We start from the raw sequence: 15271 nt of genomic DNA, 5'->3' as shown, positions 1-15271 counted from the left end.
TTTTTGATACATACACATTAAGCAATCGATATCAAGTTGCGTAAAAATATGAACTTTACATATTTGTGCTAATTAGCCGTTTTGATATTATTGGAGTTGTCATAGAGTTGTCCTATAGCAATAGCGACAATGTATTTGGAACAATTTCGCAATCTTATATTAAGGTGTAGGATCGATTTTTTAGTACATTCACATTAAGCAATCGATATCAAGTTGCGTAAAAATATGAACTTTACATATTTATGCTAACTAGCCGTTTTGATGTTATTGGAGTTGTCATAGAGTTGTCCTATAGCAATAGCGACAGTGTATTTGGAGCAATTTCACAATCTTATATTAAGGTGTAGAACCGATTTTTTAGTACATACACATTAAGCAATCGATACCAAGTTGCGTAAAAATATGAACTTTACATATTTATGCTAATAAGCCGTTTTGATGTTATTGGAGTTGTCATAGAGTTGTCGTATAGCCATAACGACAGTGTATTTGGAGCAATTTCACAATCTTATATTAAGGTGTAGAACCGATTTTTTAGTACATACACATTAAGCAATCGATACCAAGTTGCGTAAAAATATGAACTTTACATATTTATGCTAACTAGCCGTTTTGATGTTATTGGAGTTGTCATAGAGTTGTCGTATAGCCATAGCGACAGTGTATTTGGAGCAATTTCACAATCTTATATTAAGGTGTAGAACCGATTTTTTGGAACATACACATTAAGCAATCGATATCAAGTTGCGTAAAAATATGAACTTTACATATTTATGCTAACTCGCCGTTTTGATGTTATTGGAGTTGTCATATAGTTGTCGTATAGCCATAACGACAGTGTATTTGGAGCAATTTCACAATCTTTTATTAAGGTGTGTGTTGTAAAACTTACTTTTACCGCAGGGAGCCGGAATAAATAAAATACTTTGGTTATAGTTCATATGACCGTTCACATCAAGAGTTTATTAAGAACTAACAAAATGGATTACAAAAATCTTAAACGTAACCGAAAAACGTTGTTGTTGTAAGGGGAAAACTATGGCCAATCGTGGTTGCCAGATTCTTCAACACTCCTCCTCAACAACAATGATTTTTCTTTTCAATATCAAAAGTTATTGTTTCATTCCAAGTAATTCAATTAATTTTACATGTTTTGATTTACAAAGATTTTTAGTCAGAATATCTGCTGGCATATTATCTGTACTTAAATATTTTAAATCAATTACATTATCTTTTACAACTTGTCGTATATAATGAAATCTTATATCAATATGCTTACTTCGATTGTGGTAAACTGGATTCTGCGCTAAATGTTGTGAACTCAGATTATCACCATACATTACGAACGCACCCTTGCTTTTGTAGCAATCCATTTCATACAACAAATTTTTCAAATAAACTGCCTCCTTGGCTGCCGCCGATAACGCCATGTACTCAGCTTCGGTACTGCTTAAAGCAACTGTCACCTGTTTCTTACTCTCCCAAGAGAATACACAACCTGCTAAAGTGAAGGCATAGCCGGTATAGGACCTTCTGTCATCTACGCTGCTGCCCCAATCTGCATCTACGAAGCCCTCTGCTTGCTTACCCGTCTTTCTGAAATGAAGCTTTAAATTTTTCGTTGCAGAAAGATACCTTAGTACATGTTTTGCCGCTGTCTCATGTTCGATATGAGGATCGCAATTTCTTTGCGCCAACTTGCTGACTGAATGTAAGATGTCGGGTCTTGTCGTTACTGCTAAATACATCAACGCGCCAATAAGAGACTGGTATTCTGTAGCATTAACTCTTTCGCATTCAATTGTAGAACATTGAATCTTAAAACCAGGATCAAGTGGAGTAGATGCCCCGCGACACTGCTCCATACCATACTGCTTCAACAAATTTTGTACGTACTGAGAGTGACCAACAGATATATCACCTACGCTGCCAACACGTTCAATCTCCATTCCAAGAAAATGTTGTATTCTGCCTTTGTCAACAATATCGAAACTCTTAGCGATTTGTCTCTTTATCGCCAATAGGTCTGTCTCGCTCGAACTTGCCACGATAATGTCGTCAACGTAAACAGCAATGAAGTTAAAACTTTTATCAATATTTTTCGTATAAAGGCATGGCTCATTCTGACACTGCTTGAAACCAATGGATTTTAAAGTGATGTCCAACTTACGGTTCCATTCTCTGCCAGACTGCTTTAAACCATATATTGCTTTCTTTAATTTAAGCACACGATTAGGATATTTGGAATCGATAAACCCTTCTGGTTGTTCCATATACACCTCATCGTCTATCTCGCTGTTAAGATACGCCGTTGATACATCCAGTTGATGCATATATAGTTCCTTTTCAGCTGCCAATGCAAACAGCATCCGTATAGTAGCATAACGTACAACAGGGGAAAATGTTTCGTTGTAATCAACGCCATACCGCTGGCTACACCCCTTTGCAACCAACCTCGCTTTGTATCGCTCAATGTTTCCATGTTTGTCTCTTTTTTCATTAAAAACCCATTTACAAGGAATTTTTCGTTTTCCAATTGGCAAATCGGTTAATGCCCACGTTTGGTTTCTAATAAGAGATTCGTATTCACTGTTCATAGCCTCTTGCCAGCGTTTACAATTCTTGCTTAACATTGCTTCTTTTACAGTGTTCGGTATCTTGCCACTGCTATCAGCTAGATTTACCGTGTGAAACTGTTTGCTCGGACGACCAGGTTTGCCAGTACGAAGAATTTTCGGTCTACCTCTTCTTCGTTTTTCGTTTGCATCGTTCTCACTTGTGCTATCATATATAATCTCGTTATCATCCTGCACTTCAAGTTCTTCACCTATTTCATTTTCTGCTTCTGAAGCTGTTTCATATTGCTCCTCCTCAATATGATCATTCGCCTCTCTTCCAACGTTTAAACTTTCTTCACCATGCGACTTTCGTACTGTTTCTATTTCAACTAGAACTCGTTCTACTTCCTTTTCTTGTACGCTTCCTGTCGTAGATTCATCAAAAATGACATCTCGCTTTTCAACTATTCGTCTCTCACTGCAATCGTACAAACGATATGCTTTTGCTGTCAAAGAGTAACCAACAAATGTGTACTCTTTACCCTTTTCACGAAACTTATTGTGTTGATTTTTAATTAGACCAACTGCTTTTGAACCAAATATTCTCATATGTCGTACATTTGGCTTATAGCCCGTCCAAACTTCGTATGGTGTTTTATCACCAAGTGGTCTAGTCACTGAACGATTTCGAATATAGACTGCAGTTGCCACAGCTTCAGCACACAACGACTCACAAAGTCCAGCCTGCACAAGCATACTGCGAGCCATCTCTACGATCGTACGATTCGCGCGTTCCGCTACTCCGTTCTGTTGAGGCGTATAGGGGACTGTCAACTGTCTTTGTATACCACTTGCGTTAAGGAAATCATCGAACTCACGGTTGACATACTCCGTGCCATTGTCACTTCTTAACACCTTAATTCGCTTCTCTGTTTGACATTCTACTAGACTTTTAAACAATTTGAATTTCTCCAGTACCTCATTTTTATGTTTCAAAAAATAAACAAACATACGTTTCGATTTGTCGTCTATAAAAGTTGTAAAATAACGCGCACCACCCAGAGACACTTTTGGCATAGGCCCACATACATCTGATTGAATTATGTCTAACAAATTCATCGAACTATGCCCACTGTTTTGTGGAAATGGCTTTGAACTTATTTTTGTCTTCATGCACACGTCACAGTTTATGGTTTTTGGTACATTTTTTAAATCTAACCCATTCACCATTTTCTTATTAGACAGTTCTTTTAGGTTTGAAAAATTCAAGTGTCCATAGCGTTTATGCCAAGTCATAAAATTCTCTTCTGCTATACCGAAACACGAATACTCACTCTTGCAGTCAAATATATATAAATTATTTCTCTTTAGAGCTTTTAACACAACCTTAGATTTTTGATTTCTTATTATCGCACAGTCACTTTCAAAACAAATAGTTACACCATTGGCAATTGCTTTTCCAACCGATATGAAATTCCGCGCCATATTCGGCACATATAACACGTCTTTTAAATATATTTTGCAATTTGCCTGTATTTCGACTGTTCCTGCACCTATCACGTCTACGTAATTGTCCGATGCCAGCATCACTCTCTCTTTACTTTGTCTGAGAGAAACAAACATACTTCGCTCACTGCATATGTGAGTGGACGCACCACTATCAATGCACCACGATGATCTTTTGAAACCCGACCTATCTGTCGCCGCTAGCACTGCAAATGAACACTTTTCATTATAACCGGTGTTTTTGTCCTTTTTCGGCACTTTACATTTTGAGGCCATATGCCCACGCTTGCCACAGTTGAAACACTTTCCGCTGAACTGTTTCTTCGATGTATTATTATCCCCTTTGGAATTTGCGAGAAAAGCTTGCTGATTGACTACTGCAATGCTTTCTTTTTCTTTTTCAGACTGTCTGTTGTACTCTTCCAATAGCTTCACTTTTATAATTTCAAACGTTGGGAAAGAATCACGCGTTTCCATCGCAATGACGAAATTCTCGAAATTTCTCGACAAACTGGATAATATAATGATAACCAGCAGCTCATCACTTAACTTTATGTCTAGCTCAGCTAACTTGTCTGAAACGCTAACAAACTCCTCTATATGTTGAACCATTGACATACCTTCAGTCATACTGAGGCTGAGTAACCGTTTATATAAGCTTACTTTTCGTATTGGACCACTGGGCTTATACACATTTTTTAACTTATTCCACGCTTCTAATGCACTGGTAGTGTTCTTTACGTACCCTAATTGTGATGGTTTTACACTTAACATAATTGTTGCCAAAGCCTTCTCGTTTTCGACTTTCCACTTGGCCAACAATAGCGCATCCTCTGGTTTAGCAAAATCACCACTAACCACAGTCCAAATATCCGCGTGCACCAACACACATTGCATTTGTATGCACCACGTATCGTAGTTCGTATCATCTAACTTCTCTATTTGATATAACGAACTCATATTGTATTTTTAAAATGACAAACACTTTATGCGACGCACGCAAAACCGAATTATTAGTATATAGTTTTTATTTAATTCCGACGTAGGTCCTGGGCCCATAACCTGTTGTAAAACTTACTTTTGCCGCAGTCAGCCGGAATAAATAAAATACTTTGGTTATAGTTCATATGACCGTTCACATCAAGAGTTTATTAAGAACTAACAAAATGGATTACAAAAATCTTAAACGTAACCGAAAAACGTTGTTGTTGTAAGGGGAAAACTATGGCCAATCGTGGTTGCCAGATTCTTCAACAGTGTGGAATCGATTTTTTGATACATGCGCATTAAGCAATCGATATCAAGTTGCGTAAAAATATGAACTTTACATATTTCTGCTAACTCGCCGTTTTGATGTTATTGGAGTTTTCATAGAGTTGTCGTATAGCGATAACGACAGTGTATTTGGAGCAATTTAAAAATCTTATATTAAGGTGCAGAACCGATGTTTGATACATACACATTAAGCAATCGATATCAAGTTGCGTAAAAATATGAACTTTACATATTTATGCTAACTCGCCGTTTTGATGTTATTGGAGTTATCATAGAGTTGTCGTATAGCCATAGCGACAGTGTGTTTGGAGCAAATTCACAATCTTATATTAAGGTGTAGAATCTATTTTTTAGTACATACACATTAAGCAATCGATATCAAGATGCGTAAAAATATGAACTTTACATATTTTTGCTAATTACCCGTTTTAATGTTATTGGAGTTGTCATAGAGTTGTCCTATAGCAATAGCGACAGTGTATTTGGAACAATTTAACAATCCTAAATTAAGGTGTAGAATTGATTTTTTGATACATACACATTATGCAATCGATATCAAGTTGCGTACAAATTTGAACTTTACATATTTATGCTATTTAGCCGTTTTGATGTTATTGGAGCTTTCATAGAGTTGTCGTATAGCCATAACGACAGTGTATTTGGAGCAATTTCACAATCTTATATTAAGGTGTAGAACCGATTTTTTAGTACATACATATTAAGCAATCGATATCAAGCTGCGTAAAAATATGAACTTTACATATTTATGCTAATTAGCCGTTTTGATGTTAATGGAGTTGTCATAGAGTTGTCCAATAGCAATAGCGACAGTGTATTTGGAACAATTTAACAATCCTAAATTAAGGTGTAGAATTGATTTTTTGGTACACACACATTATGCAATCGATATCAAGTTGCGTAAAAATTTGAACTTTACATATTTATGCTATTTAGCCGTTTTGATGTTATTGGAGCTTTCATAGAGTTGTCGTATAGCCATAACGACAGTGTATTTGGAGCAATTTTACAATCTTATATTAAGGTGTAGAACCGATTTTTTAGTACATACACATTAAGCAATCGATACCAAGTTGCGTAAAAATATGAACTTTACATATTTATGCTAACTAGCCGTTTTGATGTTATTGGAGTTTTCATAGAGTTGTCGTATAGCCATAGCGACAGTGTATTTGGAGCCATTTCACAATCTTATATTAAGGTGTAGAACCGATTTTTTAGTACATACACATTAAGCAATCGATATCAAGTTGCGTAAAAATATGAACTTTACATATTTATGCTAACTAGCCGTTTTGATGTTATTGGAGTTGTCATAGAGTTGTCGTATAGCCATAATGACAGTATATTTGAAACAATTTCACAATCTTAAGTTACGCTGTAGAATCGATTTTTTGATACATACACATTAAGCAATCATTATAAAGTTGCGTAAAAATATGAACTTTACATATTTATGCTAACTAGCCGTTTTGATGTTATTGGAGTTGTCATAGAGTTGTCCTATAGCAATAGCGACAGTGTATTTGGAGCAATTTCACAATCTTATATTAAGGTGTAGAATTGATTTTTTGGTACATACACATTATGCAAGCGATATCAGGTTGCGTAAAAATATGAACTTTACATATTTCTGTTAATTAGCCGTTTTGATGTTATTGGAGTTGTCATAGAGTTGTCCTACAGCAATAGCGACAGTGTATATGGAACAACTTCACAAGCTTATATTAAGGTGTAGAATCGAATTTTTGATACATACATATTAAGCAATCGATATCAAGTTGCGTAAAAATATGAACCTTACATATTTATGCTAACTAGCCGTTTTGATGTTATTGGAGTTGTCATCGTGTTTTCGTATAGCCGAAACGAAAGTGTATTTGGAGCAATTTCCAAATCTTATATTAAGGTGTAGAATTGATTTTTTAGTACATACATACACATTAAGCAATCGATATCAAGATGCGTAAAAATATGAGCTTTACATATTTATGCTATTTAGCCGTTTTGATGTTATTGGAGTTTCATAGAGTTGTCGTATAGCCATAACGACAGTGTATTTGGAGCAATTTCATAATCTTATATTAAGGTGTAGAATCGATTTTTTAGTACATACACATTAAGCAATCGATACCAAGATGCGTTAAAAATATGAACTTTACATATTTCTGTTAATTAGCCGTTTTGATGTTATTGGAGCTTTCATAGAGTTGTCGTATAGCCATAACGACAGTGTCTTTGGAGCAATTTTACAATCTTAAGTTGAGGTGTAGAATCGATTTTTTGATACATACACATTAAGCAATCGATATCAGGTTGCGTAAAAATATGAACTTTATATATTTTTGCTAATTACCCGTTTTGATGTTATTGGAGTTGTCACAGAGTTGTCCTATAGCAATAGCGACAGTGTATTTGGAACAATTTAACAATCCTAAATTAAGGTGTAGAATCGATTTTTTGATACACACACATTAAGCAATCGATATAAAGTTGCGTAAAAATATGAACTTTACATATTTGTGCTAACTCGCCGTTTTGATGTTATTGGAGTTGTCATAGAGTTGTCGTATAGCCATAAAGACAGTGTATTTGGAGCAATTTCACAATCTTGTATTAAGGTGTAGAACCGATTTTATAGTATATCGGGTGATTTTTTAAGAGCTTGATAACTTTTTTTTAAAAAAAAACGCATAAAATTTGCAAAATCTCATCGGTTCTTTATTTGAAACGTTAGATTGGTTCATGACATTTACTTTTTGAAGATAATTTCATTTAAATGTTGACCGCGGCTGCGTCTTAGGTGGTCCATTCGGAAAGTCCAATCAAGAAATTTTCAGTGAATGGGCCCTAGAAAAGTTGGCAGAAAATCCGCTTTTTTATCGACAAATTTTGTTCAGCGATGAGGCTCATTTCTGGTTGAATGGCTACGTAAATAAGCAAAATTGCCGCATTTGGGGTGAAGAGCAACCAGAAGCCGTTCAAGAACTGCCCATGCATCCCGAAAAATGCACTGTTTGGTGTGGTTTGTACGCTGGTGGAATCATTGGACCGTATTTTTCAAAGATGCTGTTGGACGCAACGTTACGGTGAATGGCGATCGCTATCGTTCGATGCTAACAAACTTTTTGTTGCCAAAAATGGAAGAACTGAACTTGGTTGACATGTGGTTTCAACAAGATGGCGCTACATGCCACACAGCTCGCGATTCTATGGCCATTTTGAGGGAAAACTTCGGAGAACAATTCATCTCAAGAAATGGACCCGTAAGTTGGCCACCAAGATCATGCGATTTAACGCCTTTAGACTATTTTTTGTGGGGCTACGTCAAGTCTAAAGTCTACAGAAATAAGCCAGCAACTATTCCAGCTTTGGAAGACAACATTTCCGAAGAAATTCGGGCTATTCCGGCCGAAATGCTCGAAAAAGTTGCCCAAAATTGGACTTTCCGAATGGACCACCTAAGACGCAGCCGCGGTCAACATTTAAATGAAATTATCTTCAAAAAGGAAATGTCATGAACCAATCTAACGTTTCAAATAAAGAACCGATGAGATTTTGCAAATTTTATGCGTTTTTTTTTTTTAAAAAGTTATCAAGCTCTTAAAAAATCACCCGATATTATATATATATTGATAGTGTGGAGGCGGCCTTATGTGGTGTGAACTGCCTTACATTACCATAGTGTGTAGGCGGCCTTATGTGGTGTGAACTGCCTTACCTTACCATAGTGTTGCAAATAATAATTAAATAAAAAACATTTTTGCTTTTAGCATCAAATTTATGTTAACGTTATTGTTTTATTTGTCGTATGTTTTCGACAAAGTGGCCTGCCACCAAAGAAAATGTTAAATACAATTTGGCTTAATAATTAATTTAATTTTCAATTCTTTCATGTCAATAAAGTACCTCTTGCTCAGTACGTTCAAGGGCAATGCATACATGTACTGCTGTAGAAGGAGACTTTCGGTTTACAATTGCGTTATTTGCTAGCAAAACATATTTTTCAAATATGGTATTTGCAATAAAAAATTGAATCTAAAATTCATAAGCATGATTTATGCCTCATGGTTTGGAAAAGAAGTTTTAGATTCATTCTTGTAAAATTTTTAAGGCGAATTAAAAAACTAACGGCATGGCATCACCTTATGTCATGAATGAAATTTTTAAGGCGAATTAAAAACTGACGGCATGGCATCACATGTCATGAATGACATTTTTAATTATTGGTTAAGTGCGCAGATTAACCCCGGCAGCAGAAAAAGGTAAGTGAGTAAAAATAATTGAATTTACATATTTATTTGAATATTTTCTTTCAGACTTCCTGGCAGGATCGCATGAAGAAATCAAGAAGGAAGTATCTGGAGGCCCCGGCGAGAAAACATTGATGTGTTGTCCCCTGTTTGCTGGCAGCAGAAAAGGTAAGTAAGTGAAGATAATGAAATTTGCAGATTTATTAAAATATTCTCCTTTATTTTCAGACTCGTGCGCATGCTCTTCTTGCTTTCCCCTTAGTGTGAAACAACTGATCGTTGGTGTCAACAAGATGGATTCGTCTAAACCACCATACAGTGAGACTTGTTATGGGGAAGTCCAGAAGGAAGTATCCTCATCCGTCCTGGAGTAAGTGGCTCCAAATCAGTAGGTTCGTTTGAGGCTGGGCTTAATGGTCGCGAATTAAGGCAAGACTCAATTCGGCATAAGAGTGTGTTGAACTCTTCAAGAGTATATTTTTGCCCAGACGCAATCTTGCGGAAATGACTCTTAAAGCTTTTCACACCTGCTTCCCAAAGTCCGCCCATATGAGGAGCTGCAGCAGGTATGAAATGCCATGTAAGAGCTTGGTGGCTATACTTTGAGATAGCATTATTGCGAGCATCGGCTATGAAGGCTTTAAGTTCGGACCTTAGGGATCTTGATGCTCCAACAAAGTTTGTACCATTGTCCGAATAAATATTCTTAGGGCAACCTCTTCTAGAAACGAATCTAGAGAGAGCTGCTAAAAATGACTGTGCTGATAAATCGGTAGTGGCCTCCAGGTGGATGGCCCTTGTTGTAAAGCAGACAAACAGACAGACATACCCTTTGGATACACGGCATCCTCTTCCACGGTAGCTTTTTATTTCGAACGGACCCGCGAAATCTACCCCCGTATTCGTAAAGGCGCGTGAAAATGTAGATCGTTCGGACGGAAGTGCACCCATAAGTTGCGTCTGAGCGCGTTTTTTGAAGATCGTGCACGTCTTGCAGTTATGGATGATGGATCGGATCAAGTTTTTCACCCTTGGAATCCAATACTGTGCCCGCGTTAGCCGTAACATCAGCTGATTTTCTCCATGCAAAGAGACTTGATGGATAAACTGGATTGTTAGACGAGACAATACGCAGTTGTATGGAAGGATGATTGGATGGCGCTCATTGTATGACAAGTCGAGAGACGCACCGAGACGGCCACCAGTTCTCAACACTTCATCTTTATCGAGGAATGGATTAAGAGAGAGGATTTCACTTTTTGCATCGATGGGCTTACCGGATTTCAAACAACCATACTCCTGACCATATTTCTGCTTCTGCGTATTTATTATCAAACGTCTTGTCGTTGCTTTAATTTCTTCGGAAGAAATTAAGCAAGACTTTTGTTGAAAAGAAGCCTTTGTGTTTGGATGAGTTCTTTGAGAGAATCTCATAACGTATGATAACACTCTCAAAGCTCTCGGCAAACTCGAAAAACGGTCAAGGATGTCGTTAGAATCCCCCTGTATTGTTGTACAAGCATGTACACGTACCTGTTTTTCCTCTATTGTCGTCTCGTAGTCATTTTGTCGTAATGGCCATTTGGATTGATCTTCTTGCAGCCAAGAAGGTCCCTGCCACCACAAGGTGTTTTCCACCAAATCCTGTGCCATAAGTCCCCGACTGGCTAAGTCTGCAGGGTTAGATCCTGAATCGACATGATTCCAATTTGCGTTGCCAACCTTTTCTATAATCTTTGTCACTCGATGGGATACAAACGTTGACCATGAACATGGTGGCTTGCGAATCCATGCGAGAACGATGGTCGAATCCGTCCATAGTTTAAGTTTAAGATGAGTCAGCTCCAGGTTGTTGACTACAGATTCAACTGTTTCGGCCAGTAATACGGCGCCGCACAGTTCCAGACGCGGTAAAGAGATAGTTTTGACAGGCGCTACTCTGGTTTTTGCCAATAGTAGGCTGACGAAAACTTCGTTGCTTGTCCTTACGCGCAGGTAGACCGTTGCTGCGTATGCTTTCTCTGATGCATCGCAGAAACCATGAATGGACACATCGTCCGTCGGCGAGAAGTGGACCCATCGTGGAATTTTAATGTTGTTTATGTACCTGTGGTTATCCATGAATGTGTGCCAACGATCCAATGTGGTAGGAGATACAAACTCGTCCCATTGTGTTCCTTCCAACCAAATATGTTGCATTATCATTTTGGCTGTGACGATAATCGGTGCTAGCCATCCTAATGGGTCAAAAAGTTTGGCGATATCTGATAGGATCGCTCTCTTTGTATATGATTCTGGGCTGAGTATAGGTTTTGTTTTAAAGTAGAAGAAGTCAGTGTGCGCATTCCACCTTATCCCAAGAGCCTTGACATCACTTGTGTCTTCGAAGTCTAAAAACTCTTTGTTTAGCAAGTGATCTTTTGGAAGGCCTTGTAAAATTCTTCCACAGTTGGCTGTCCATTTTCTTAATGGGAAACCTGCCGACTCCAATGCTGTTTTTATCTCATTTCTAGCTTTAATTGCAGCCTCTACAGAGTGTCCACCTGCTAAGACATCATCAACATACATGCACTTCCTGAGTATGTTTGAGGCTACTGGTAGTGAGCTTTCAACGTCGTCAGCTAATTGGAGTAACGTCCTTATTGCCAGATAAGGAGCGCAGTTGATTCCGAACGTTACCGTCTTCAATTCAAAAAGATTTGTTTGTTCGGTCGGATGGTTGCGGAAAACGATTCGCTGGTACTTCGTTTGATCAGCTTTCAATAGGATTTGGCGATACATTTTCTCAATATCGCTATTGAAAACATATTTAAATAAACGCCATCGCAGAATTAATATGGTCAAATCTGCCTGAAGAACTGGACCGGGGAGAAGGATGTCATTCAGCGAAGTGCCGTTTGAAGTGGCTTGCGATGCATTGAACACCACACGCACCTTTGTCGATGTGCTCTCTTCCTTTTTTACGGCGTGGTGAGGCAGGTAATAGTTGTTACTAGAGTCGGCCGTTTGATTGGTATGTATCTTTGCCATATGACCCAGCTCAACATATTCGTTTAACACTCTGTTGTATTCTTTTTGCAGGTTCTCGTCTCTGGACAAACGAGCTTCATTGCGATAAAACTGGGAGTACGCAATCTTTAAGGAACTACCTAGACTAATGTTGACCGGATAGTCTTTCCTGAATGGTAGCGATACAACGTATTTCCCGTCTTCATTTCGCTTCGTTGTCTCTTTATAGAGCTCTTCACAGTACCTGTCCTCCTCGCTTAATTTCTTTTCCTTGGAGATCTCTTCCAATTCCCAGAACGAAGCTAACTGCTTTTCCAGCGATATTTCGTTATAATAAGAGACGCAAGTGTTGGTTGGCTTAATTGTATTAGCACGCCCTGTGACTATCCAACCGAACACTGTCTCTTGCGCAAGAAGTGATCCCAGCACGTTCTTGCGTATGCCATCCAGCATAATCTGGGGATAGACGTCACCACCGAGTATGACGTCCACGGGTTCATTGACGAAGAACCTCTTATCCGCCAACGTGAGATCTGGGAAAGCCTGCCGAGTTAGTGCGCTAATATGGCAAGTCGGCAAGTTTCCCGTTAATTTCGGCAGAACCATCATGTTCGTTGTGATCGATATAAGTGGGTCTATTGGTGACCGCAACTCGACACAACATGATTCCTTCACTTGCGCAGATACGGTGTTGTTGATGCCTGACACCTGGGCATTTATCTTCCGCACTGGCAAGTTGATTCTGCGCTTCAGCCTTTCTGTGATGAAAGAGCACTCTGACCCCGAGTCGATGAGTGCTCTTGCGGCATAAGTAACGCCGCTGTAATTTACATTTATTTGTGCCGTTCCTAACAAGACACCTTTGTCGCTGTTAGCGAAGCACGACTGTACTTGAGTCGTTGGCTTGCCTTTCGACTTGTTGAAGTTGCGTCTCTGCTGCGCTTGCCTGGACGTAGACGGAATCTCGTCCGATGGCGTAGATGAGCCTCTTTGGCTGCTAGGCTGCACTGTCCTCAAATGTAGTAGTGTGTGATGCCTCGCGTGGCACGTGCTGCAGTTGAATGCACTGGTGCATTGCGACACTAAATGCCCAAAGCCGAGGCAATTGATGCAGCGATTGTTGCGCTTAGCGAACTTGATCCTGTCCGCCGGTGCCATGTTAAGAAACATGGGGCAAGATCTTAATTTGTGATCTGCGCTTTTGCACATCAGACATGTTGATTTCTCAACGCTTACTTGGAAGGCGCCGAGTCTGTTCTGATGGCTATTGTTGTTGTTTCTGTTCTGTGTGGGTGCACTGACAGGCTTTACAGAATTGGACGATTTCTTGGCACGTTCGATTGCCTCTAAATCACGGTATCTATCCGTGAGGAAGTTGTCCAATTCCTCCCACTTTGACGTTTTTGTTTTGTTCTTTACAGACTGTTCCCACAGGGCTAATGTTGCTTGTGGCAGTCTCTTGGAACATATGCGGATTATGATTGGGTCCCAGTTCCCAATGTCCACTTTATTGGCTGTCAGGCAGGAGATGCAGCTGTTGATCTCCCGCTGTAGCCATTTTATCGAAACCGAGCACTCCTTGTCGATTGACGGTAAGTCGAGCAGTATGTCGACTTGGGTTTCAACGAGAATTCGCTCATTCTCGTACATGTCAGTTAAACCCTTCCATGCCATTGCAAAGCCATCATTTGTAAGAGGGCATTTCGACACAATAACCTTCGCTTCCCCTTGAGTCTTTTTGTTGAGATGGTATAATTTCTCAACAGGTGACAGGCGCTTGCTTTTGATGTATACGGCCGTGAACATATCCCGGAATGTTGGCCATGAAAGGTAGTCTCCTTTGAAAACATCGGTATCGCAAGGCGGAAGGGAGTGGTTATTGTCTACCTCAGCAGACTTTTCTGTGTCTTTGGGGGTTGAGAGGATCTCAGACATATCCTTCATTGCCCCCATGCAACGTATGTAGCATTGACCACCTAGCTTGAATTTTTTTTTAATAAGGGCATAGTCCTTTGCAGACATGTCCCCTTTGCTGTTGAGGTCGTCATGGGCAGCTTTCGCTTTGCACCACATCTCTCTCAGCTCGTCTTGTTGCATCACAAGAGCGTTCTTCGAGATGTCCTTTGATGCAGCACTGAATTCAGACTCGTATTCGACAACGTAGTCCACTAGGCGCGTGAAAGCTTCCATGGTGTTGGTATAAGTGACAAGAAGAATTGAAAATTCAAATTTAAATTTAAAGGAATATAGTAATACTCAAGACTGAGCAGACTTTGGCCTAAAGAATATGGGAATCGCTTTGAAAATAATTCCCCACTATTGTAAATTTTTATTTGCAGCACACCACTGCCAACCAAACAAGAAAATAGAATAAAGAAAATTTTTTTGACTGTTTTAGCCGATATCGCAATATATCTGGCTGGTCAATAATATATGATTTATTGAATATAAGTCAGCAAACGAAAAAAAAAAAAATTTTTAACTAGTAGCCGATATCGGAATATATCTGGCTCGTCAATAATACTTGATTTATTGGATATATTTTAGCAAACAAAATTTTCAACTAGTAGCCGATATCGCAATATATCTGGCTTATTGTACTTTATTTAATATATATGTGAGTTGCAGCACACCACTGCCAACCAAAAACGA

At 38.8% G+C, this 15271-nt stretch overlaps 1 protein-coding gene across 1 annotated transcript; it reads right to left on the bottom strand.

The window, feature by feature from the left end:
- Window positions 1-10607: 10607 nt before the first annotated feature.
- Window positions 10608-14809, bottom strand: LOC126766784 (uncharacterized). The gene is made up of 3 exons (XM_050484498.1): window positions 11144-14809; window positions 10801-10990; window positions 10608-10717 (listed from the first exon to the last, which is right to left on the bottom strand). Exons 1-3 carry the CDS (start codon window positions 14807-14809, stop codon window positions 10608-10610), a joined length of 3966 nt encoding a protein of 1321 aa, XP_050340455.1.
- Window positions 14810-15271: the final 462 nt, after the last annotated feature.

This window comes from Bactrocera neohumeralis, unplaced genomic scaffold, assembly GCF_024586455.1.
Source record: "Bactrocera neohumeralis isolate Rockhampton unplaced genomic scaffold, APGP_CSIRO_Bneo_wtdbg2-racon-allhic-juicebox.fasta_v2 ctg2522, whole genome shotgun sequence".
Lineage (NCBI taxonomy): Eukaryota > Metazoa > Arthropoda > Insecta > Diptera > Tephritidae > Bactrocera > Bactrocera neohumeralis.
The sequence above is the reverse complement of the archived record's forward strand: the minus strand, read 5'-3'. Positions and strand labels throughout refer to the sequence as shown.

Coding starts and splice junctions, on each gene's coding strand:
- LOC126766784 (XM_050484498.1), bottom strand. CDS start 14,809: ATGGAAGCTTTCACGCGCCTAGTGGACTACGTTGTCGAATACGAGTCT. Junction 10,991..11,143: donor CGACAATAGAGGAAAAACAG/GTACGTGTACAT, acceptor TTTCAACAAAAG/TCTTGCTTAATTTCTTCCGA. Junction 10,718..10,800: donor GAGAACTGGTGGCCGTCTCG/GTGCGTCTCTCG, acceptor CTAACAATCCAG/TTTATCCATCAAGTCTCTTT.